This window comes from Pelophylax lessonae, assembly GCF_965119305.1.
Source record: "Pelophylax lessonae genome assembly, chromosome: 3".
In the NCBI taxonomy this organism is placed as follows: domain Eukaryota; kingdom Metazoa; phylum Chordata; class Amphibia; order Anura; family Ranidae; genus Pelophylax; species Pelophylax lessonae.
Window position 1 is genome coordinate 86406112 of NC_138770.1, and position 26737 is coordinate 86432848.

The 26737-nt window shown below is 42.3% G+C and overlaps 2 protein-coding genes across 3 annotated transcripts in view; both read right to left on the reverse strand.

Moving 5' to 3' along the window:
• LOC309551320 (cytochrome P450 2C14-like) overlaps positions 1–18374 on the reverse strand; it is a 63663-nt gene extending 45289 nt beyond the window's left edge. Inside the window, exons 1-4 of the mRNA XM_082251855.1 lie at positions 18321–18374; positions 18002–18195; positions 10645–10807; positions 2626–2775 (exon numbers count right to left, since the gene is read on the reverse strand). Of these exons, the coding sequence (XP_082107981.1) occupies positions 2626–2775; positions 10645–10807; positions 18002–18181 (493 nt within the window). The 5' untranslated portion in view covers positions 18182–18195; positions 18321–18374. The remainder of the gene's footprint in view (positions 1–2625; positions 2776–10644; positions 10808–18001; positions 18196–18320) is intronic.
• LOC309551312 (cytochrome P450 2K4-like) overlaps positions 1–26737 on the reverse strand; it is a 637235-nt gene that overhangs the window by 286955 nt on the left and 323543 nt on the right. The gene's annotated exons all lie outside the window — the stretch shown is intronic.

The window sequence follows — 26737 nt, forward strand, 5'->3', positions numbered from 1 at the left end:
TAATTTGGGCTCTTGTAGCCCTGAGTGCAGTGCGCTGATCCCTGCTGGCCCTCTCCAGTTCATTCAAGTGGGTAACACCATGTGACCAGAGAGGAGGACCGGGTGGAGGAGAGCACCAGAACAGGTAGCTGTGCCACAGCAGCCCTCCAGACTCCCCTGTACTATGCCCTCCTTTGCCCTCCAGGCCCCCCTGTACCATGCCCTCCAGACCCCCCTGCACTGTGGCCTCCAGACCCCCCTGCACTATGCCCTCCAGACCCCCCTGCACTGTGCCCTCCAGACCCCTCTGTACCATACCCTCCAGATCCTCCTGCTCCGTGTCCTCCAAACCCCCCGGTATTGAGGCCTCAAACTCCTCTGTGCTGTGTCCTCCAGACCCCCCTGTGCTGTGCCTTCCTGGCCCCCCCCCCCTGGATCATGTCCTCCAGAGACCCTGCATCGTGCCCTCTAGACCCCCTGCACTGTGCCCTCCAGACCCCCTGAACTGTGCCCTTCAGACCCCCCTGTATCGAAGCCTCCTAACCCCCTACTCTATGCCTTCCAGAACCCCCCTGTAGCATGCCCTCCAGAACCCCCCTGTAGCATGCAATCCAGAACCCTCCTGTAGCATGCCCTCCAGAACCCACCTGTAGAATGCCCTCCAGAACCCCCCTGTAGCATGCCCTCCAGGGCCCCCCTGTAGCATGCCCTTCAGACCCCCCAGCACTGTGCCTTCCAGACCCCCTCCCTGTACCGTGCCCTCCAGACCCCCTGTACCATGCCCTCCGGACTCCCCTGTACCCTCCTGACCGGTCTGTACTGTGCCTTCATGACCCCCCCCTTTAAACTGTCTTGCTGACCCCCAGTCCTTTGCCCTGCTGACCCCTTGTCATTTGCCCTATAGACGCCCTGATCTCTGCCTTGCTAGTCTCTCTTTTGCTCACTCTTGTCATCTGCTCTACTGATCTCTGTACACTGCCCTGCCTACTACTGACCTCTGTAGAGTGCCCTACATACTACTGACCTCTGTACATTGCCCTACATATTACTGACCTCTGTACACTGCTCTACATACTACAGACCTCTGTAAACAACCTATCAACTACTGACCTTTGTACACTGCCCTACATCCTACTGACCTCTGTACACTGCCCTACATCCTACTGACCTCTGTACACTGCCCTACATCCTACTGACCTCTGTACAATGCCCTACACCCTACTGACCTCTGTACACTGCCCTACATCCTACTAACCTCTGTACACTGCCCTACATCCTACTGACCTCTGTACAATGCCCTACACCCTACTGACCTCTGTACAATGCCCTACACCCTACTGACCTCTGTACACTGCCCTACATCCTACTAACCTCTGTACACTGCCCTACATCCTACTGACCTCTCTGTACACTGCCCTACCCACTACTGACCTCTGTACACTGCCCTACCCACTACTGACCTTTGTACACTGCCCTACATACTACTGACATCTTTACACTGCTCTACATCGTACTGACCACTGTACACTGCCCTACATCCTACTGACCTCTGTACACTGCCCTACATCCTACTGACCTCTGTACACTGCCCTACATCCTACTGACCTCTGTACACTGCCCTACATCCTACTGACCTTTATACACTGCCCTACATACTACTGACCTCTGTACACTGCCCTACATACTACTGACCTCTGTACACTGCCCTACATCCTACTGACCTCTATACACTGCCCTACATACTACTGACCTCTGTACACTGCCCTACATCCTACTGACCTCTCTGTACACTGCCCTACATACTACTGACCTCTGTACACTGCCCTACCCACTACTGACCTTTAGACTGTGTTCACACTAGGGCGGCTTCAAAGTCGGCCGACTCTGAAGTCGTCCCGTGCAGCGCGACTTCAGCATGACTTGCATACGACTTCTCTAATAGAAGTCAATGCAAGTCACCCCCAAAGTAGTACAGGAACCTTTTTCTAAGTTGGAGCGACTTGAGTTGCTCCAATTAGAACGGTTCAATTGCACTGAATGGAGCACGACTTGTCAGGTGGCTAAGATGGGAGCATGAAATTGTCTAAAATGTCTTAGTATGCTGACACCCTTCTCTTCAGTGGAACTAAGGGGCCAAGCCCAACCACTGAAAAACAACCCCACACCGTAATTCCCCCTCCACTAAACGGCTTGGACCAGTGCACAAGGCAAGGTCCATAAGCACATGGATGAGCGAGTTTGGGGTGAAGGAACTTAACTGGCCTGCACAGAGTCCTAAACTCAACCCGATAAAACACCTTTGGGATGAATTACAGTGGAGAATGCGAGGCAAGCCTTCTCGTCCCCATCAATACCTAACCTGACAAATGCGCTTCTGGAAGAATGGTCAAAAATTCTCATAGACACACTCCTAAACCTTGTGGACAGCCTTCCCAGAAGAGTTGAAGCTGTTATAGCTGCAAAGGGTGGGCCAAATCAATATTGAACCTTACGGACTAAGACTGGGATGCCATTAAAGTTCATGTGCGTGTCAATACATTTGGTAATATATTATATGTGGGTATCATCTTTTCATTATGAAAGTTGGCCTAAGTCTTTGTTACTAACAACATAGATGTTCATAAGATCATAAGTCCTTTACAAGACCTTTGAATGATCTGATTTTTTTCACCAAACAGTCACTTTCTTCCAGAATTCTGTCTTCAATTGTTTTCCTCCCCATCCCGAAATCTCGTAATGTTGAAAGGGTAAATCTTCTCATCACTTTCCAGTTTTCATTTTGGGAAAAAATAACTCCTGAACGGGAGAACGAAAAAAGTCTATAAGTCCACCCACAACTGATAAAAGTTTCTGTACATCCCAAATGACCCCAAGTGATATATTCCTATACCAGATAAATTCCTGTCTGGTAGTCTCATCAAAGAAGGACAAGTAGTTTTCAACATCAAAATCTTAAGGAACTTTTATATTTTGAAATCAATAATTCAAGGAAATATGGAGTTATATTAGTGATAGGGTAAAAAATATATTGCTATAAAATAAACCGTGCTCTCAAGCACTAATTTAATCTGTGCTATTAATATATAAATAGGAAAAAGGTCCATCAACACCAAAGATGGCACAAGTGGAGATTATCTATTGGTGTGACGGAGACCTCATCGGTTGAATATGCGTTAAAAAACATAAATATACCTCTGGTGAGTAGGTATTTAATTTACCGGTGGTGGAACATCACCTTTTACTGCACACAGTTCCTTGGAGGAGTTGGAATATTCAAATATGTCACCATTTGAAGCACTTTGGTAATGATGGACTTTTTTTTTTTTTACTCACTGCCTCAATTTATTTTGGTAATAACTATGTTAAAATAATTTTGATTCACATCAATTTTGTCTCATTTTATTATTTCACCTTTTTTATGCTCACTTTGCACTAATAGGAGTTACAGTGATTGTTTGATTAATCCAGGGTGTGCAGGTATAAAGTATTGGTTTTATATTAGTGATAGGGGTTTGGATAGGTTAGGAAGTAATGATAAAAGGTTACGTGGATTTTTCAGTAATTTTACAGGTTTGCATCAATAAATTGTAGACATGTCACAATATGCAGCAACAGTATATGTTGTCTACCTTTTAACATGAAAAAAAAAACTGCCTCATCGCTAACCAGAGGGAGTCAGAGCACTGCCCCATCGCTAAACAGAGGGAGTCAGAGCACTGCCCCATCGCTAACCAGAGGGAGTCAGAGCACTGCCCCATCGCTAACAAGAGGGAGTCAGAGCACTGCCCCATCGCTAAACAGAGGGAGTCAGAGCACTGCCCCATCGCTAACCAGAGGGAGTCAGAGCACTGCCCCATCGCTAACAAGAGGGAGTCAGAGCACTGCCCCATCGCTAAACAGAGGGAGTCAGAGCACTGCCCCATCGCTAACCAGAGGGAGTCAGAGCACTGCCCCATCGCTAACAAGAGGGAGTCAGAGCACTGCCCCATTGCTAAGCAGAGGGAGTCAGAGCACTGCCCCATCGCTAACGAGAGGGAGTCAGAGCACTGCCCCATCGCTAACCAGAGGGAGTCAGTGCACTGCTCCATCGCTAACCAGTGGGAGTCAGAGCACTGCCTCATCGCTAACCAGAGGGAGTCAGAGCATTGCCCCATCGCTAACCAGAGGGAGTCAGAGCACTGCCCCATCGCTAACCAGAGGGAGTCAGAGCACTGCCCCATCGCTAATCAGAGGGAGTCAGAGCACTGCCCCATCGCTAACCAGAGGGAGTCAGAGCACTGCCCCATCGCTAACCAGAGGGAGTCAGAGCACTGCCTCATCGCTAACCAGAGGGAGTCAGAGTACTGCCCCATCGCTAACCAGAGGGAGTCAGAGCACTGCCCCATCGCTAACCAGAGAACCCCTCACCCATAACCGGCCACCAGTCCTGGTTACCCGTGGAAACCACATGTTAGACACGACTTCTTGCTACTCCTCTGTATGGTTAACCCTTCTTTGGTGGCACTCTAGTTTCTCTTCTTCATCCCCATTGATGTTACAGGACCTGTTCTTTTGATACACCATGTGCCTTAAAGCACCCCTTTGGGACAAACTTCAGACCAGGCATAAATTGGGTAATGGAACTTTAGCTGAACATTCATTTGTACAGTCCAATGATGCACCTTACATGAACAAAGTCCAACACTAACTACCTAATAAAGGCTGCCAAAGTTCATACCTTCTCCAAGGTAACAAGTCCTTCAATGCAAGTCCAATGCTGGTGGTTTCCTGGCTCCAGGAGGGAGGGGGAGGGGGGGTAAGACTACATGGACCAGTCCTTCCCCTGAACTCCCGCCTGCATGACTGTTTACCTGAGCCTTTCCTCATTATTTAAAGATCCATAACAGGGGGCTGAACCCAAGAAAACCACAGGAAAGGAGAGAAACACATTAACCCTTTCCCAAACTGGGCAGCCAAAGTATCTGCATAGCAATATGGTGCAATTGACTGACATCTGAAATTATTCAGTGGCAGATGTTTCCGCAACTGAAAAACGCGTCAATAGATGCTGAAGCTGCGGTGGCGTCCTCCTTTGAAGCTCTGCTGAGTTTCTCTTACAGAGGAGAGGTACCCACAACAGAGGGTATGGCCATACAAAAGACTGCTAAGCGTATCCTGGGAATATGTCTTAAGCGTATATCTGATAAACCCTTACATTTATCGCCTGATGCTCCACTATGGTTCAACCCACGATTGAACAATTTTTTTAAACTGGAAGATGGATATAGGTAGTCCCAGTTTGGGATCAAATATCTCCATCAAATATATGGCACTGGTAGACTCAAATAATTTCCACAGCTACAAGCTGAAATGGGAGTACTTGGAGTTTTCAATATACTAGACTGAAACATGCAGCACAGCATCAGTTCAGAATTGATCCAACTGAAATTGCTAATACAAACTTAGAAAAACTGCTGTTGCAGCCTGAACATTCTAAATAAGTATCTACTTACTACTCTATTTTAATAGGGGTTGAAATTAAAAAAACACAGAGAATTCGGGAGAGATGGCACAATATTATACCAGAACTGACAGAATAACTTTGGGATGAAGTGCTTAACTCTTATATGAATATGGTAATTCCTGCCAGAGATAAGATGATTCAATGGTGATTTCTTCACCAAATGTATTATACACCTCTTCGATTGTTTAAAATGGGGCGGAGAGATACCCCCATATGTCATAAATGTTTAATGGCTGAAGGTTCATTTCTGCATATGGTGTGGGAGTATAATAGAGTCTGCCCTCTTTGGTCATAGGGCACCCAGTTTATAGGGGATGCTTTTGATCTCCCAAACATATGCAGTCCCTTGACTGGGCGTTTGGGAATTATTGAAGTGGAGGTTATGGAAAACAGTACGAGAACCCTTCTAAGATTGGCATTTTTTTATGTTTACAAATTAATTGTAATACAGTGCATTAGGATGGATTACCTTACATTATCTGCCTGGAAATCTCTGGTCAACTCTAATATCTTGTTATATAGAATGACATACGAGGCAAGGGGATGTGCTAAGAAATTTTAATAGAATTTGGGCTAAATGGGTGGAATCTATAGAGACGGTAGCTGACTGCCCTTGAAGAGGAGGAATGGTAGTGACACCTTGAAGGATGTCCGTGATAATTTCTTGGATGCTGAATGCCTGCCTACAACCTGATATGCATACTCTGATTATATAGTTCAATGATGTATAAGATGAGGTGAGGAAGGGAATTTACCCTTTTATGTTCTCTGTTTTACTTTATACAGTATATATATATATATATATATATATATATATATATATATATATATATATATATATATATATATATATAGTTTATATAATAGAAAAAAAAAAAGGAAAAGAAAGGGCTTTATGTACTCATGCGTATAATAATGAAAGTTATGTGAGAACTTGATATGTACTGGAACAGCCATGGTATACTTTGCCATGTTATAATTTGCATATCTCAGCTCTATATACGGCTTCCTCCTTGATTTTTGACATCAAACAGTTAATGAAGAATCAATGTCCAAATAGTAGTGAATAAATAAAAGTCCAATACATACAGTGGGTAGAGAAAATAAACTCCCCCCCCCCCCCATGAAGACAGACACAGACAGTTTTTGTTTCATCCAGCTGTATTTACTCAGTGAAACTTATAACATCAAACTGAAAGATATAACATCAACATGGCAGATAAAAAAATAAAAATCAAGAACAGAATCACTGATTTGGAAAAAGGATCACCCCCTTGTGTCAATATTTTTTTGAACCACCTTTTGGTTTAATTAATCTGTTGGGATATGTTTCTACTAACGTTGCACATTTAGGCTTTGCAATATTTGCCCACTCTTCTTTGCAGAACTGCTCAAGTTCAGTTAAATTTGATGTTGTCCATTTGTGGACTGCAGTCTTCAAGTTGTTCCACAGATTTTCAATGGGGTTTAGGTCTGGGCTCTGATTAGGCCATGCAAATACATTTCCTTTTTTTTTTTTCTTCAATTACTGTGTGGTCATTTTTGCTGTGTGCTTTGGGTCATTGCCATATTGGAAGGTAAACCTTCTACCTATAGACAACTTTCTGGCAGAAGGCAGCAGATTTTCCTCAGGAATTTGATGGTATTTTGCCCCATCCATTTTTGCTTCTATCCTGGTAAATGTTCAAGTCCCTACTGCAGAGAAACACCCTCATAACAGGAAACTACCCCCTCCATGTTTTACTGTAGGCAGGGCCGGTGCTAGACTATTTTACGCCCTAGGCAAGACCAGCTACTTGCGCCCCCCCCCCCCCCCCCAAAAAAAAGGGAAGGGGTTAAAAACTCCTCTATGTCATACCCAGTGACCCTGATCCGATGGTTCCTCCATGTTATGCTTTCATACCCAGTGGCCCCCCATATTCCTCCATGTCACACTCGGGGACCCTAATGTCCCTCCGTGTCACACCCAGGGACTTTGATGTTTTTCTATGTCACACCCTTGGACCCCAATATTCCTCCATGTCATGCTGTCATACCCACTGACCCTGATGTTCCTCCATGTCACACCCAGGGACCCCTGTGTTCCTCCATGTCATGCTGTCATACTCAGTGACCCCAATGTTCCTCTATGTCAGACCCTGATGTTTTTCCATGTCACAGTTGGGGAACCTGATGTTCCTCCATGTCACACCTGGGGACACTGATGTTCCTCCGTGTCACACTTGGGGACCCCAATCCCCCATGGCACACCCAGGGACCCCAATTCCTCATGGCACACCTGGTGACCCAGAACTCCTGTTATACCCGGTGACCCCTATCCTCCATGTCACACCTGGTGACTCTGATTCCCCATGGCACACCTGGTGACCCTGATTCCCTTTCATACCAGGGATGCTCCATGTAACACCCAGGGACCCCGATCCCCTGTTCTGGGGACACTAACTGGGCAGTATGAAGAGAGTGGCCCCACTCTGCCCTCCTTCACAACAATCCTGCTGATTCCTTCTCCCAGGATGCTCCTCTCCTGGACCACAGTGCTCACCACAGCTCCAACCGGCTCCTGGTGGAGGGAAAAGCAGCAGTCAGAGAGCTCCGCATGTCCTTCATCACCAACCTCCTCAGACCATTCCGGTGCCTTGTCGCTTCTGCCCCAGTAAAGGTTCCGCCCTCCAGTGCCGAGCTCCGGCTCAGGTTCAGCTCTCCTCTGCTCCCTGCTTAATACCAACCCAGGGAAATGAACGGCTGCCTACCAGCTCAGTGCAGAGGGTCACTTCCTGCCTGGGGTTAAGGCCGTTCAGCTCCAGCTGAAGAGGATCATCATGCAGGCAGCACTCTGGTGGGCTCCATTCCTGCCTCTTGGGGCCCCTCCAACAGTAGTGGAAAGCCAGGGCCTGATAGTTCCGCCACTGCCCAAGACACCTGGCATCTTTCTCTGTCCCTTCTTCCTCCCCTACCGCCACCTCTCCCCTCAGCTCACAATAATCATTCATGATGGAGAGAGAGTGCCGACTCCTGGCTGCGCCCCTAGGTGGCAAGGCGCCCTAGGCGGCTGCCTAGTTTGCCTAGTGGAAGCACCGGCCCTGACTGTAGGAATGGTGTTATTTGGATGGTGAGCTGTATTGGGTTTCAGCCAGACATATCATTTGGTGTTGAGGCCAAATTATTCACATTTTGCCTCATCTGACCAGAACACCTGTTTCCATGTGGTGAATCTTCAAGGTGCGCTTTGGCAAGCTCAGACGTGACTGCATGTGGCCTTTCTTAACCACTTAAGGATCGCTCGCCGCAGTTATACAGCAGCAGGCAGTAGGTATACGTCGGTTGTGCACCTGCAGCTAGGGGACGAGTGCGCGCCGCCAACGTAGCAGCGGGGACTCCGATGCACGGGGCAGGTGGCTGCGATTGCCGCCTGCCACCCGCAATCACTCCCCACTGAGAGAGAAGGACGGTCAGCTGTTGTAAACACAGCTGACCGTTCTTCTCTCTGGAATGATCACAGAGCGCCTGTGATTCTTCTATATAGGATCACAGGTCTCTGTGATAATTTGACAAGCCCCGCCCCATACAGTTAGAATCACTCCCCTAGGCTCACACTTAACCCCTTGATCACCCACAGTGTTAGCCCCTTCCCTACCACGGTCATTATTACAGTAACAGTGCATATTTATAACACTGATTGCTGTAGTAATGTCACTGGTACCCCCAAAAGTGTCAAAAATGTCAGTTAGGGATCCGATCTGTCTGCAATGTCGCAGTCCTGCTAAAAATCGCAGATCCCCACCATTACTAGTAAAAAAAAAAAACAATAAAAATGACATAAATCTTTCCCGTAGTTAGTATACACAATAACTTTGCAAACCAATCAAAATACACTTATTGCAATTTCTTTTTACCAAAAATATGTAGCAGAAAACAAATTGGCCTAAAATGTTAAAACATTTTGATTTTTAATTTTTTTTTGGGGAATGTTATATAGCAGAATGTGAAAAATATTGTTTTTTTCTTTTTTTCAGAATTGTCGCTGTTTTTTTGTTTATAGCGCAAAAATTAAAAATCGCAGAGGTGATCAAATACCACCAAAAGAAAGCTCCATTTGTGGGATAAAAAGGACATCAATTTTATTTTGGTACAGCGTCGCACGAACGCACAATTGTCCGTTAAAGTAACGCAGTGCCGAATCGCAAAAAATGGCCTGGTCATTAAGGGGGAAAATCTTCCAGTCCAGAAGTGGTTAAGGAGTGGCTTTTTTCTTGCAATCCTCCCATACAAGCCACATTTGTGGAGAATTTTTGAAATGTTTGTCACATGCACACAATGACCACTCTTTGTCATAAAATCCTGCAACTACTTCAGATTTGTTGTGGGTCTCTTGGTAGCCTCTCTGACTAGTTTCCTCCAGGCTCTTTCATCCAGTTTGGAACGACATCCTGATCAAGGGACGGTCTGTGTTGTACCAAATGCCTTCCATTTCTTACTAATAGACTTGACTGTCCTTCTAGGCATTGATAAAGCCTTTGACATTTTTTTACCCATCTCCTGACTTGTGCCTGTCCACAACTTTATCCCGGAGATCTTTTGACAGTGCCTTGCCACCCATAGTCGATTGTTTGTTTCAGTTGCACTATCAGGGACTGAAATGCTCCAGGAAAGCTCTTTTCATGCTGAGCTAATCAACCACAGCTGATCACAGTTGAAAGTCAAATGGCTTTGTGTGCCAATGAGAAGTTGATTAGCTACACCTGATTAAGTTTATAAGCCATTTTTAGGAGGGGGGTGATACTGTTTCAAACTCAGTGATTCTGTTTTTGAGTTCTTTTTACATTTTTTTTCTGACATGTTGGTGTTATATCTTTCACTTGGATGTTATAAGTTGCACTGAGTAAATACAGCTGGATAAAACAAAATCTGTATCTGTCTTTGTTTCAGGCTGCAAAGCAACAAAATGTGATTATTTTTAAGGGGGTGATTATTTCTATACCCACTGTATGAGCATGCAGGGCTGCATTCTCAACACAGCAGTGAACCAACTAAAACAATGGTGTTTAAAAATAAAATAAATACACAATATTTCTTACTTATCAGAATCAAAAGAGAGGAAAAAAATGAGTGGTAAAAGTCAAGGAAATAAAAGAAAATGTCACAATGTAAAACATTTATGTTACCGTGTCCTTTGGTGATTTCATGGAACAGGGGAATCATCGGTCTTCCTGAAAACTCATCAGCGTGATTTACCAACGCATCTTTTACTGTCTCATATCCACAGAGGATCACTATTTTTTCCTCTCCTATCTTGATACTGTACACCGGACCATACTTTTTAGAGAGCTGCAATTGGACCAAATGTCAGTAATATAAAATATATAACCAAGCAGAAATTTCAAAAAAGTTACGTCTTTGAATAATGTATATAGGGATGGGTGAATGTTCTGGGGTTTGATCTGCAGAGGGACTTAGCATCAAATCCCATTAAAATCTAAGGGAAGCAAATCTTGTTAGTAGGTTATGGCAATTTTTTGGACTAATAGGAAAAGTAATTCTCAAAATAAAGCATGTACCAATGTAGAAAAAGAAATACCATAACCTTTCATGCAGTTTTGAACGCAACATTGAGAATATACAAATTCTTTTAAATGTTTGTTACCCTAAATAACAAAATGGATACTTTTCCCTTAAATCAAAGGTCTTCAAACTATGGCCCTCCAGTTGTTCAGAAACTGCAATTCCCATCATGCCTAGCTGTGTCTGTGAATGTCAGAGTTTTACAATGCCTCATGGGACGTATAGTTCCGCAACAGCTGGAGGGCTGTAATTTGAAGATCCCTGCCTTAAAGCATGTTATATAGCACAGTGCTTGTGCTGTGTAAATTCGGCCCCCTGTATCACCTGAAAGACCTGGCTGATCCTGCCCGGCTATACCCTCCCCCTGTAAACTGACCACGGTTTATAATGGCTACTGAGCCCTTACACTGTGGTCAGTTTACGTGCCTCCATCATCCACAGCTCTCCCTCTGCTCTCCTGTGTCTCCTATGTCCCCCTTCCCCCTTCCCTCCCTGCCTGTCAGCTCCATCCACTCCACGATCCTCCCTCCCTGCTATACTATGATCATGCCACCTCCTCTGTTATATAATGCTATGTGTCCCTGTGCCTCTGCTATGTAAAAAAAATGCAGATTATAGGTAATATCAGAGTGTCTCAAGGTGCTCACGTGACTCCTTGGCTCTCTCTCTTCTCTCCTCCCCCTAGCTGACGTCAGTGGGAGTGCTCGGCCCCTCCAGCTAGAGCTGTCAGCCGGGCAGTGGAAAGAGCAAAGGAGTTACGTGAGCGCCAGGAGACGCTCTGATATAAGGTGTAATCAGTTTTTTTTTTATACAGCACAGGGACACATAGCGTTATATAACAGCATGATCATAGTATAGTGGATTAACAATCACTTTAAGCAGCAAGCTTGTTACAAAACAGTTTATTTTCACGGACAGTCTTAGAAATAGCATATACCGGCTGGAACTGATTTCTTTTTCTTCTACAAATGGAATGGCTTACATACAACAGCATCTCAATCTACGTACATCATTACAGTCAAAAATAGCTTTTTAATGTGGTTTTAACAGTGACACATGCTTTAAAATTGGCCAGTAGTGAGAAAGTTTTAATCAGAGATAATAGGCCTAACCAATGTATGTTTAACTTTTATTTTTACTATGGGGGTGGGGGGTGGGGGGAACGCAGTAAATGTGACTGATACAACGAGAGGGAGTTTAGGTGCACATTTTTCTCAACCTCTTTGTGCCAGTGGTATGCAAATATGCGGCCTCTTGGGCGGGAGGGTCCTGATGCCGCGAGGCCGCATATTTGTGTACCAAAATGTAAACAAACCTGTGCGGGAGAGTACGCTCTGCGTGCTCCACGCACAGTTACCAGTGTCTAACAGAAGGCAAGTAGCAATCTGGAGATTTCCGATCATGTGACCACTGTGACAGCCAATCATGGCAATCACATGTTTATAAACCCCACCCCGCCTCCCAGCATTAGAAACCCCTTTAAAGGGCAAGGAGACGCCAGCGTTACGGGGTTTATTTTATTCTTCTTTCAAATGATTCACACAGTGAACAAAAGGCAACTTCACAAATGGATGGTCAGTAACAAATTAACCACTTAAGCCCCGGAAGATTTTACCCCCTTCCTGACCAGGGACAACAGACAATTGTGCAGTCGTGCGACGCTGTACCTAAACTAATTTGACGTCCTTTTTTTCCCACAAACAGAGCTTTCTTTTGGTGGTATTTGATCACCTGTGCGATTTTTTGATCACGCGCTATAAACAAAAAAAGAGCGTCAATTTTGCAAAAATAACAATATTTTTCACATTTTTTTATATGAAATTCCCCCCCAAAAAAATGTAAAAATCAAAATTTTTTAACATTTTCGGCCAATTTGTTTTATGCTACATAAAGCGTATTTTGAGTGGTTTGCGCAAAAGTTATCGCGTTTACTAACAAAGGGAAAGATTTTTGTCATTTTTGTTGTTTTTTTTTTAACGCGTAATGGCGGCGATCTGCGGTTTTTTTTGCGATACTGCAACATTGCGGCGGACAGATCGGACCCTTGACTGACATTTTTGACACTTTTGGGGTTACCAGTGACATTTCTACAGTAATCAGTGCTATACATATGCACCGTTACTGTAAAATTACACTGGCAGTGAAGGGGTTAACTTTATTTGAGAGGGAGGGGCTGTGTGTGTCCCTAGGGGCGTGATTCTAACTATGACTGGCTGTGGCTTGAGCTGTAAGAACAATGATCAACGTTCCTGCATAGTAGAACCGTATGATCATTGTTTCTACACAGTAGAGAATGACAGGTGGCTTGTTTACACTAGCCGTCTGCCTTTCTCCCTCTCCACCGACGATCGCCGAGTGACCGGCGGACATCGGGTCCGCCGGTCACACGCGCGGGGGGTGTCCGTGACCGCACCCGCTCCCCAGAGCCTCACAGGCTAGTGACGTACCCATACGTCACTTTGCCTGTGAGGGGCTGACCGCCGCAGTATATGTACTTGCGGCGGTCGGCAAGTGGTTAATGCCTCACTTTGCATACCTGAAACTTAAACCTTGTCAATGTACAGTAAAACAGAAAAAAAAAAAAAATTACCCCCGAAATACCATCCCCTAAAACAAAATGTCATTTTTTATAGGAAGCCTTTTGGCAAAAAAAAAAAAATCAATGGATGGAACAGCAGCTGAAATTGACTGCTGATAATCAACCACAATCAACCGCAAAATAAGGAAGACAAGAAAAAGTCCCCAATGATAAAATCAAAGGGCCAGCATAGGAGTTTTTTGCCCAAATAGCTAGTAATAAGAGTTAAAGTACAATGTCCTAACTGACCCCAATTTCTTCCTACGCAGTATGTCAACTTTCCCTATCCTATCCGTAAAGGATATTCTAAAGCACTGACACTGTGGCTTATCCCAAAATACCCTTTTTGGTCCCTCTATGCCTGCTGGCCAAAATTCAAAGGTCATACAGTATATTATATATTTATTTTTAAATTCTCCTGAAGCAAGTCTGCACATAAATGCACTGATACTGCAACTCTCAAACCCATGGTAGCAGTGAAACCAAACCTCATCCAAAAGTGTATATATAAAACAGTAGCAGAAGTAATAGCTCTGCTCACATCTGTTCATCTTAATAGGGTATCTTGCACCAAGACCAACCTCCACATGACAGTGTCCATATCAGTGATTGTCAACTTCCAAAGTAGAGAGGGCCTTCAACATCACTAAAGGGCTGTGTTCTGGAACCATTACCATGTACCATCACTGTAACATTGGATTTTTATATGAATGTATGATATCTTTGTGCTGACACTTACCGTGGCAACTCAGTTTTGCTATAAATTGGTATTTTATGACTGCAAATGGTATAATCCAGATTCCCTGTATGTTGGGGCTTGTTGGTTTAGTCCATAGATAGACCCCCCCTCTCACCTTCTTCATGTTCCCTCAGCTATTATAATTATTATTATTCTTATACAGGATTTATATATCGCCAACAGTTTTAAAACATCATTAGGGCAGACAATACATTTACAATACAAGAGGAATTAGTTGGCTACCAGCCTTCATATCAGGCATAGGGCTTAGAAGATTATTGTATCTTTACACTTCAAATGACCCGTAAACATTCCAGGTACTGCATTTTAACAAGTAAAACTACATTGGATTAAACTGCCATGTCTTAATGGAGAGTTGAGCTGTCTGTGGAGGGTGCTTATTCAGCAGGTGACCATACTGGATGCACAGATAGAGGCCTAAAGGAGGTATGTTAGTGCATAACGTGGTCCTTGAAGCACAACAAGTGGCACATAATGTTCAGTATATGTAATACTAAAGAAGATACTGCAGACCTACTTGAGGAAACGGCCAGATTGTTTAACTGCTGTATGTGGTCCTTTGGGAATCAAGGTTTAGATTATCAAAATATACAGATCTCATGCATGCAGATAGAATGTGGCTGAGGAAGAACCTCAACAAGTATGAAAGAAAACTTCATACAGCATTACATTCAGATTTCAGATTTTTTATGGCGGTTTCTATTAATGTTTTTCCCCCACTTAGCTAATTGCTAACATTTTGTCAACTCCCTATATACAGTTGCACTTACAGTACATACGTCCAGTGAGCTTTTGAGACTTGCCCAGTTTAGCTTTGTTGATTACATAGCACCCTCCCCTCCAATGTTATGGAGATAAGGGGAGGGTGATGGTCCTCTGTAGTTACAACACACTTCCTGTCCTAGGCCAACAACCCTACTACTTCATATATACAGTACATTTAGTGAGCAATATCATGCTAAAACAGGAATTGTGTTACTGGTAGGACATCAGGTAAAAAAAAAAAAAAAAACCCTTGGGGAACAAGGAAGTTAATTTAAGCGGTTTGGATCCTGGTGGCCTGAGATTATCTGGTGAGTGGCTCATTCACAGATAGGTGGCGGAAACTGGAACTTTGACTGACTGGAAGAAACACAGGAGAATATGGACATTAACTCATTTGATTTTGTTTAATATTGAATATATTTCACTTTTGGAATATTATTGTTTGTAATAGCGCCTCATAAGTAACACATAAGAAAGAATAAGCTACAATATATTACATTTTTATTCTAATATGTTGCATTTCTTGGTTTAGGTACACTGTAATCATGGAAAACCCAAGCAACTTTCTTTGTCAGTTGGGTTATATATATAAAAAGATGAACAACTAGAATAGATAATGTCATATAGATAAGGTTAATTCATATGTCATGCAATAAAAGCTCCAGTGAATTAAAGCAAAAAGATAAAAAAATAGAAAATAATACACAGTCATGGAAATAAAAAAGAAAATAATACACAATAATGATAACACTGCATGGTTTTTGTAAATTGATGCCATTGTATATTGTTTTCCCACTCTGCTAAAATCATCAAAAAATAGTTATGCAATAAAGTCTGCATAAATATGTTCCTTTTCAATGGAAACTTAGCGTATCATTTGACACAGACTTCCTAGATCAGGCTGTAGGCAGGTTGCCTAGTATAAGTTAGTTAGTCATGGCTTGTCCAGGCTTGTAAAGGGTCAAACCTGTTTCTGCAGTTTCTACATTTTCTGGGCTCTGCCTCTCTCCCTGTAAATAAAAAGGGGGGAGGGCACTGCACAGGGAGCAGTCTGCATGGGAAGAGACACAGACAAGACACAGCATGTAATCTCCAGCTACTTCACAGAGCTCTAAAGGGGGCTAGAAACAGGCACGAGAAGAGGAGCCTTGCTGAAGTTTTCTTGAAGAAAAATGCGATGCTTGGCACCTTGCTCCTGTGCTCAGAACCTGGTTCTCGAACACCCTCTATCATGGGACTTTTCACTTGGCATCCCCAAATGGCTAGACCTTGCTGCCCTCTACGACCGGGGTGGTCGACTTGACACTGTACACATAAACAAAAAAAGAGGGCGCACCAGCCTAGCGCATTATCCTCAGTAGGCTTTTATTAATAAATAATTAAAAAGTGTCTACTCACAAACAAGTGATGTAAACCAGAGGCTCTGAGGAAGAGGCACTGCCTCGAAACGCGTCAGCCGGTCTCCTGGACTTAGACAGTGGACTCCAACACTATGGACGTTGTCTGTCGGATTTAATATGCTGGTTTACATGACTTGTTTGTGAGTAGACACTTTTTAATTATTTATTAATAAAAGCCTACTGAGGATAATGCGCTAGGCTGGTGCGCCCTCTTTTTTTTAAGTTTTCTTGAACCTGTGGTCCACCATTGGAGTACCAAAATCATCAGGATATCTGTGGTGCTGAGTTCTTAGTAAATGCTGTGTTGAGCCTGGTCTGACATTATTCAGGGGGTGCATGTTGAGTTTAGTTATCCCTAAAGAACCTGGGTCTGTTAAAGCACTATGGGGTAACTCCACTACTAAGGTTAACCTACTAAAGCTAAGAAGAGGAGGTACTTGCTATGGGTAACCAAAAAGAAACATAGCTATAGCAACCAGTTGTTTGAAGTGGTACCTGGTTAGGTGACAGGTCCTCTGGTAGTGAGGGGGGTCAGTGCTCTGACTCCCTCCCTAGCTGTTCATCTTCTCTTGTCAATGGGAGCAGACTAGCCTTACGGAGGTCTAAGACCTGATCACTGGGTACGGGAAGGAAAGCGTTAACATAGGACACGTATGAGACCTGCGCTGCGTGACTGGAGACTGCCTTAATGTTCAGTTCTCCACATGACCAACACTTCCACCTAGTCCAGGTCATTGATGAGCACACTCCATGTAAAATATACCTCCATGTGCATGGGTGCAGTAGGCCACGCCCACAAGGTGGCTTTGTCCGCCAGGGTTCCATGGAATCCTAGGGTTCATCTAAAGCAGTGATGGCGAACCTTGGTACCCCAGATTTTTTGGAACTACATTTGCAATAATAATCATGCACTCTGCAGTGTAGTTGAACATCATGGGAGATGTAGTTCCAAACCATCTGGGGTGTCAAGGTTTGCCATCACTGACCTAAAGGTTGCTATGGGTTCCTCAAGCAGTGCAAAGTGGCAGATCGATCTCCCACCTACAATCACCACCAATGTAAGGGGGCAATTTCCCACTGATATCCAATGTAATAGGTCACTTTCACACTTATCAGTGTAAAGGGGGCTTTTTTCCATAGACCACCAAAGTAAGGGGGCATTACAACTTTCGAAGTTTGTGTTTATTTTCTTATTTATGTATTTATTTATTTATTTTTATTTTATTTAATTACTATTGCTGCACAGAGCAGGGGAGTGTTGTAAAATAATCCACTTTGGGTGTCAAATACCCTAGTTATGGTCATTTCTTTATTTCTATTTAAAACATTCTACAACCTAATGATCATGTACTTTGACCTGATATGTAATTTTTTGCCCAGTGTTCCCTGAGACCTCAAAATTATTTCAACTGTGTCTGGTCCTTTTCTTGAGCATATTCTGTAGATGCCATTATTACCTCATGAAATGATTTATACGGCTTCTTCATGTTTAGGATGTGCATGTTTCCGATGATCGGTAAAGGAGTGGGTCCAGGAGGAAAGTTGGGGGTCCCTCTTTTCCATCCATAAAAGACAATGGCCAGAAACACACAGAGAATAATGGATAGAACCATTGTAATTGGATATGGGACATTCATTGTGTCAGCAAAGTCTGATCAAGACAGAAAAGAAATGTTGGTCAGGTTACAAACTTAAAAAATCATCACACAAAGCACCGATTTAAACTGGCAAACAGCTAAATACACAGTTGAAATAGATATATGCGAATTGCTTTACGTGCCAATGGATTTGTTGTAATTTGTTCAGCTACTCATGTAACCAGGGAACCTCTGCAGGACAAAAAAAAACAGGCTATGCTGCAGTTAAAGTAAACCTGTTTCAAACCCAGATAACTCAAATAGAGTATAACGTTAAGTAAATGCAGAGGATACACGATTTCTATAGATGGTTCAGGATAACCTAATTTGCTGCTAACAGGATGAACTAAAAGATAAATATGTGGAATTGTTGCAACCATCAAGCACACTAAAGGATCTAAAAAATAAGGTGTATTAGAGTGATGCGCTGTCCCTTAAAATGAAATGAACTGAATTAGTGCTGTGTATGCTACATGTACAAAGCTCCAGTCCCGTCTACTCCAAAATGTGAACAGAATATATAATTAATAAATCCAATATCATATAATATACCAAACAACTTATTTTGATTAATACAAAAGTGGTTAACAGACATATATATGTGTGCCATGTGTTACTTATCACCCACAAAGTTAAATGTCTTATAATAACAAATCAACTGTCAATGGTCCACAAGTTTTACCTTTGTGAAATAAAGTATATGAATCTTCGGAAGTGATACAACATGTTCCAAATTGTTCCAAAGTGCCACCGATCTGCCACTAAGCACAGTGCCAGCTAACATGCAACCCTGAGGAAGTCAAGTGACCAGTGACGCAACGCATTGGGTGGAGCCAATTATGTCACTTCTGGTTTGGACGCAAGATCGAAAGCGTGGCAGGAGCCTGCTGTTTTACTATAGAGAGACATTTTTATACTTATGTGAGTGCATTATAACTATAATAAATGGTTGATGTGTTTCTCAATGAGGTTGTTCTTATTCAATGCTTAAGCGAAACTGTGAGTGGAGGCAGCAAGGTCCAGTCTCTTAAAGGGATCTGGCACGTGGGCGCTAACAGCCGGAGGGTGGACCTGCAAGGACCACACATTAACCACTTCCGGACCACCCGCCGCAGTTTTACATTGGTACTTTGATGTTAAATACCGGGGTTAGCTAGCTGCCATAACCCCTGTATTTTTTTAACCACTTTACCACTAGAGCATTTTGCTGTCTTACGTCTGGGCCACTTTTTGTGCTTCGGCACTGTGCAACTTTAACTGACAATGGTGCGGTCATGCAATGTGGTACCCAAACGAAATTTACGTCCTTTTTTTCCCACAAACAGAGCTTTCTTTTGGTGGTATTTGATCACCTGTGCGATTTTTATTTTTTGCGATATTAATAAAAAAAGAGCGAAAATTTTGCAAAAAAATGACATTTTCAACTTTGTCTTTTAAAAAATATCCAATATGCTCAATTTATGTCATTTTTTTTGGCCAAAATATATTTAGCTACATGTCTTTGACAAAAAAAAATTCAATGAGCGTATTTTTATTGGTTTGCGCAAAAGTTATAGTGTCTACAAACTATGGTGTAAATACTGAAATTTTACGCAGCTTTAATTTCTGACTGCCTATCTCATTTCATGAAGTGCTAAAATGGCAGGGCAGTACAAGACCCCCCCAAATTACCACTTTTTGGAAAGTAGACATCCTAAGGAATGTTCTGAGAGGCATGTTGAGCTCATTGAATATTTCATTTTTTTGTCACAGGTGTTTGAAAAATAACTAAAAAAAAAATTTTTTTTTTTTTTTACACAAAGTTGTCATTGAAATGATATATTGCTCACACATGCCATGGGTATATGTGTAATTACACCCCAAAATATATTCTGCTGCTTCTCCTGAGTACAGGGATACCACATATGTGAGACTTTTTGGGAGCCTAGCTGTGTACGGGACCTCGAAACCAATCACAACCATCAGAATTTCAAAGGGTGTACATTTTTGATTGCATTTTCTCACTACCTATAACGGTTTAGGAGGCCCTGAAATGTCAAGATACCACAAAACCCCCCCAAATGACCCCATTTTGGAAAGTAGACACCCCAAGCTGTTTGCTGAGAGGCATGGTGAGTCCATGGAATATTTTATATTTTGCCACAAGTTTTGGGAAAATTACAATTTTTTTTTTATTTTTTTTTTTAACACAAAGTTGTCACTAAAAGATAAATTTCTCACACATGACATCGGTATATGTGGAATGACACCCCAAAATACATTCTGCCACTTCTCCTGAGTATGGGGATACCCCATGTGTGAGACTTTTTGGGAGCCTAGCTGTGTACGGGACCCCGATAATCAATCGATTAATCGATTAATCCATCTTTAGGTTTTCTAATGGCGTAAATTTTTGATTTTACTCCTCAATACCCATCACAGTTTCGGAGGCCCTGAAATTTCAAGATAGCACAAACCCCCCCCCAAATGACCCCATTTTGCAAAGTAGACACCCCAAGCTATTTGCTGAGAGGCATGGTTAGTCCATGGAATATTTTATATTTTGCCACAAGTTCCGGGAAATATATTATTATTATTTTTATTTTTATTTTTTTACACAAAGTTGTCACTAAATGATATATTTCTCACATATGCCATGGGTATATGTGAAATGACACCCCAAAATACATTCTGCTGCTTCTCCTGAGTACAGGGATACCCCATGTGTGAAACTTTTTTACAGTCTAGCCGAGTACAGGTCCCCGAAAGCCAACCCCCACTTTCAGGCTTTCCAAGGGCGTAAATTGTTGATTTCACTCCTGACTACCTATCACAGTTTCGGAGGCCATGAAATGCCAAGACAGCACAACCCCCCCCCCAAATGACCCCTTTTCCGAAAGTAGACACCCTGAGCTATTTGCAGAGAGGCATGTTGGGTGTTTTGCAGATCTCAATTTTTGTCACAAAGTTTTGGAAATTGAAAAAAGAGGGAAAAAAATGCATTTTCCTGTTTTTTCTTAATTTTCCAAAAAAATGAGAGCTGCAAAATACTCACCATGCCTCTCAGCAAATAGATTGGAGTGTCTACTTTGCAAAATGGGGTCATTTGGGGGGGTTTTGTGCCATCTTGGCATTTCATGGCCTTCAAAAGTGTGATAGGTAGTAAGGAGTGAGATCAACAATTTACGCCCTTAGAAAGCCTGAAGGTGGGGAGTGGTTTTCCGGGTCCTGTACGCGGCTAGACTGCCAAAAAATCTCACACATGGGGTATCCCTGTACTCAGGAGAAGCAGCAGAATGTATTTTGGGGTGTCATTTCACATATACCCATGGCATGTGTGAGCATTATATCATTTACCGACAACTTTGTGTAAAAAAACAAAAAAAAATAAAAAAATTATAATTTTCCCGAAACTTGTGGCAAAATATAAACTATTCCATGGACTCACCATGCCTCTCAGCTAATAGCTTGGAGTGTCTACTTTGCAAAATGGGGTCATTTGGGGAGGTTTTGTGCTATCTTGGCATTTCATGGCCTTCAAAAGTGTGATAGGTAGTAAGGAGTGAGATCAACAATTTACGCCCTTAGAAAGCCAGAAGGTGCGGATTGGTTTTCCGGGTCCTGTACGCGGCTAGACTGCCAAAAAGTCTCACACATGGGGTATCCCTGAACTCAGGAGAAGCAGCAGAATGTATTTTGGGGTGTCATTTCACATATACACATGGCATGTGTGAGCATTATATCCTTTACTGACAACTTTGTGTAAAAAAAAAAACAAAAAAAAACAAATGGTCATTTTCCTGAAACTTAGGGCAAAATGTAAAATACTCCATGGACTCAATATGCCTCTCAGCAAATAGCTTTGGGTGTCTACTTTCCAAAAAGGGGTCATTTGGGGGGTGTTTGAACAGTCCTGACATTTTAAGCTCAATTTTAGCAACACATCACCCACTCTTCTAACCACTTGAAAACCAAGCCTTTTCTGTGACTTTTTGTTTACATGAAAAAATATTTTTTTTTACAAGAAAATTACTTTGAACCCCCAAACATTATATATTTTTTTAAAGCAGAGGCCCTACAGAACAAAATGGTGGATGTTGCAATTTTTTTTGTCACACGGTATTTGCGCACACATTTTCCAAACGCAATTTTTGCGTAAAAAAAAACACTTTTTTTATATTTAATGCAGAAATGCACTATATAATTCCAAATTGTTTGGTAAAATTTAAAAGATGATCTTATGCCGAGTTCATAGACACCTAACATGACATGCTTTAAAAATTGCGCACGCTCGTGCCGCGGCAACAAACTACGTACGGTTTTAAAAGCCTTTAAAAGTCTTTACAGGTTACCACTTTGGACTTACAGAGGAGGTCTACTGCAATAATTACTGCCCTCGACCTGGCTTTCGCGGCGATACCTCACATGCATGGTGCAATTGCAGTTTACATATGACACTAGACCAACGCTTGAGTGCGCATTTGCGCGCAAGCACAGGGGGGCAGGGGGGCTTGATTTTTTTTTTTTATTTGCTTTTCTATGTTATTTTGACACCTTTTCTTTCATTTTTTTTTTTATAATTTTTATTGTTATCACGGTGAATTTAAATGTCCCCTATGATAGCAATCTGTAGTGACAGGTACTCTTTTTAAAAAAAAAATGGGGTCTTTTAGACTCTAGATCTTTCCTCTGACCTTAACGCATCTGACCACACCAAAATTGGTGTGATAAAATACTTTCCCAATTTCCCAATGGCGCTGTTTATTTCTGGCGAAACAGAAGTCATGAAATGCTCGTAGCCTCCGGTATCTTAGGCCATAGAGATGATTGCAGCCATTCTAATCTCCAATTAGCTCTATGGTTAGATAATTGAACCACCGGCTGCACTCTCGGGTTAACCGGTGGGACAGGAGAGCCCGAGAAAAACCACGGAAAACCACTGCATGTAAAAGCAGTCTAGCGGCCAATTACCTGCTAGGATTGCTTTTACATGTAAGCCGACCGCTGGCTGTAAAAAACGATACCAAGATGATGCCTAAATCTGCAGGCATCATCCTGGTATAACCACTCAAAGTTCAGCAATGTACCAGTACATTGCTGGTCCTTGTTTGGCATATAGGTTTTTTTTTTTTTTCATGCAGCCTGTGGGCTGAACGAAAAAAAAAGAGAACCTATCAGAAATCAGCACAGGAATAATGCATAGTATTACTCATCATTAACCGCCCAAACAACCACCCACTGAATTTATTTATTTATTTATTTTTTTTTTATTTATAATTTTTATTTGGAATTTTCAGAAAGAAAAAAGAGAAAAACATTACATAATATATGACTCTGTAATAAGTAAATAGCTTACAAAGACATTATCCACCTCCTTTTTCTCATCTCCTGGATCTGATATAGATCTCTGGAGATTTCCAACTCATAAATATATAGACATTTAACAAATATTCAATTAAAGCAAGGCATTGTTAAGTCATCAAGTCTCTGTCTATAATCCCGCTCATTTAATCCTTGCCTCCTTTACTTCCTTGTGCTTATTTTGAGTATCCTAATTAGTAATCTTATCTTTGTTTCCCCTTCTTCTTCTATCTATCCATTCCTTTCCACATTTTTCCCTTTTTTTTCTATATTAACCCCCCTCCCCTCTCATTCTCCTCATTCATACCCACTGTCAATCACCACACACATCCGGAAAAAAAAAAAAAAAAGAAAAACCCCGCAGCCCCCCAGAAAATTCTCCCTCCCTCTCCCGCCTCTCCTCTCCCTTCAAGGAGTGGAAAGAAAAGAGAAAAAAAAGAAAAAAGACTACTCCTATCTCATGCCACTTCCACGTTCTGAGATGGAGACATCAGCAATTGTTTGCCTACATCTGAGGATATGAATAAGTTCCATGTTCTCCATGTTTTTTTGTATTGTTCCTGTTTGTATTGTGAGGATAGCACAAGCTCCTCCATTTTATTAATGTGTTCTAGTTTTCTTACCCAGTCGAACACCGTTGGCGCTTGTCTATTTCTCCAATGTTGGGGTATACATGCTCTTGCGGCATTCATCATGTGTGGCAGTACTGATCTTGCATATTTCCTCTCTGACTGATCTGATATCTGTAGGAGGCAGAAGGCAGCTTCTTCCTTGATTTTATAATCTGTTACTTTTTGAACTATATCACCAATCTCTGACCAAAATTTCTTTATCTCTGGGCAACTCCAAAAAATGTGACATATCGTGCCTTCCCCCTCTCCGCATCTCCAGCACCCGTCTGATTCTTGAGTGTACCACTTATGCAATTTGTCTGGTGTATTATACCACCTAGTCAGGATTTTATAATTTATTTCCTGCATTTTCGTGCATTTAGTTGGTCCAAATATAGCCCTAAACATTCTCTGCTTCTGTGTGTCTGTTACGTCTATATTTGGATCCACTTTCCATTTTTCCAACCATTTCAAATTCGGTTGGTCTAATGGCGTATTCAACATTTTATATAAAATAGATAATGGACGATCTATACCTCCTATTTTCTCACATAGCTTTTCAAAGTATGTCAGTGGTTTTTTAAATTTTTCTGGCTCCGGCAACGTCTCTAAGAAATGTCGCACTTGGAGTGCTTCCCAAAAAAGTAACCTATATGGACCTTCCTCATCCGTTAGTCTACCAATTGAAGGCCACATCTGCTGGCTCGTAAAATTTTTAATATCAACTTGTCCTGTTTCCCACAGTCTTTTAAAATGCTGTTTCTCTAGGCCTGGGCTAAATTTGGGATTTCCCAAGATCGGGTATAATGGAGATTCCATCGAGGTTAACCCTTGTCTCCTAGTCTGTTGAAACCCTATTCTTATTGTGTTTCCCAGTAAGGGATGTGCTTTTACAGATTTAGGGAGTGTTTCATAGCACCAGATTGCTCTCTTTAATGATACCGTCGTTTGTGCTTGTTCCATTTGAACCCATCTTTTCGATTCCCAATGATGCCACCAGTCCAGTATTCTATTTAAATGGATGGCATGGTAATATCTGCGCAGGTCGGGTATAGCCAGCCCACCCATATTTTTAGGGAGCGTTAGTGTATTGCGCGCTATCCGTGGTTTTTTGCCAGCCCAGATATATCCTCCGAACACCCCTTGGGTGATTTTAAAAAAACTATTAGGTATTTTAACTGGGAGTGCTCTCATAATATATAAGTATTTTGGCAGGATGTTCATTTTAATTAAATTTCCCCTTCCGAACCATGACTGGAGACCTCCCCTCCATTGTTCCAGGGTTTTCTTTGTTTCTCTGATCAGGGGAGTAAAGTTTAGTTTGTAAATCTGATCTAGATTTGCAGATATATAGGTCCCTAAATATTTTACTGCTTTCTCTGAATTTAATGATGGGTATACACGACACTATCCACGTATACCAAAATAGGATTTTAACTGCAGTGCTGAAATCAGAAAATCACCACAGCTGCTATCAGCAAAGGTATCCATATATGCTGAGCGCAAACACTGTTTGTGTCAGAATATATAAAATCAATGCATGGTAGCCGACGAGTACCTGCAAGAGAAACAGGTCACAAAAGAATGAAAAAAAAAAAAGTACATTAAAAAAAGTACATTAGGAAGAGTAGGACATATAAAATGACTGACACAACAAAAGTTTTTGGATTCTCATCATTAACCGCCCAAACAACCACCCACTGAATTTAATGATGGGTATACACGGCACTATCCACGTATACCAAAATAAGATTTTAACTGCAGTGCTGAAATCAGAAAATCACCACAGCTGCTATCAGCAAAGGTATCCATATATGCTGAGCGCAAACACTGTTTGTGTCAGAATATATAAAATCAATGCGTGGTAGCCGACGAGTACCTGCAAGAGAAACAGGTCACAAAAGAATGAAAAACTAACAAAGTACATTAAAAGTACATAGGAAGTGTAGAAGAACATAAAAAATGACTGAGACGACAACTATTTTTGGCTTTTATGTATTTTTTTTTTTTTCTTCAAACGTCGAGTTCCAGGTTCCAGGTTCGGGTCTCTCAAAATGACGATAGCCATCGAACATCTTTTGAGACCCTGTGTAAATGTGCCCTAAACTGTGCCGTGCTGTACCCTACGCTAATAATCCACTAGTGTGTGGTAGCGACGGAAACAGTCACCGTGGCAAAGACCAGGTCGGTCAGGACAGTCGGGACAATAATTCCGGGTGTCACGCCTAAATCCGCGCTTGCTGCAGACACGGCATCTTTTTTGGGGGTATCTTTGTTTAGGGGTACTCGGGAGGTATTGCGGAAAATGCCTCTCATGCAGCCGGCTCACTGCATCTGGTTGGGGAAGTTGGGCAGGAGCACCAGCTGGATACAGGAGGATACAGGAGGGCTCTGATTATCTCTTCTTGGAATTGAAAGAAGGATAATGTTCCGGCAGATGCTTTGTATAACACAAAAGCGTTGTAAACAGCCAACTGAAATAGGTATACAGACACTTTTTTGTACCAGCGTCTGGCCTTACGGGCAATTAAGTACAGTCCCATCATCTGGTCGTTGAAGTCCACTCCTCCCATTTTACGGTTATAGTCTTGGACACAGAGGGGCT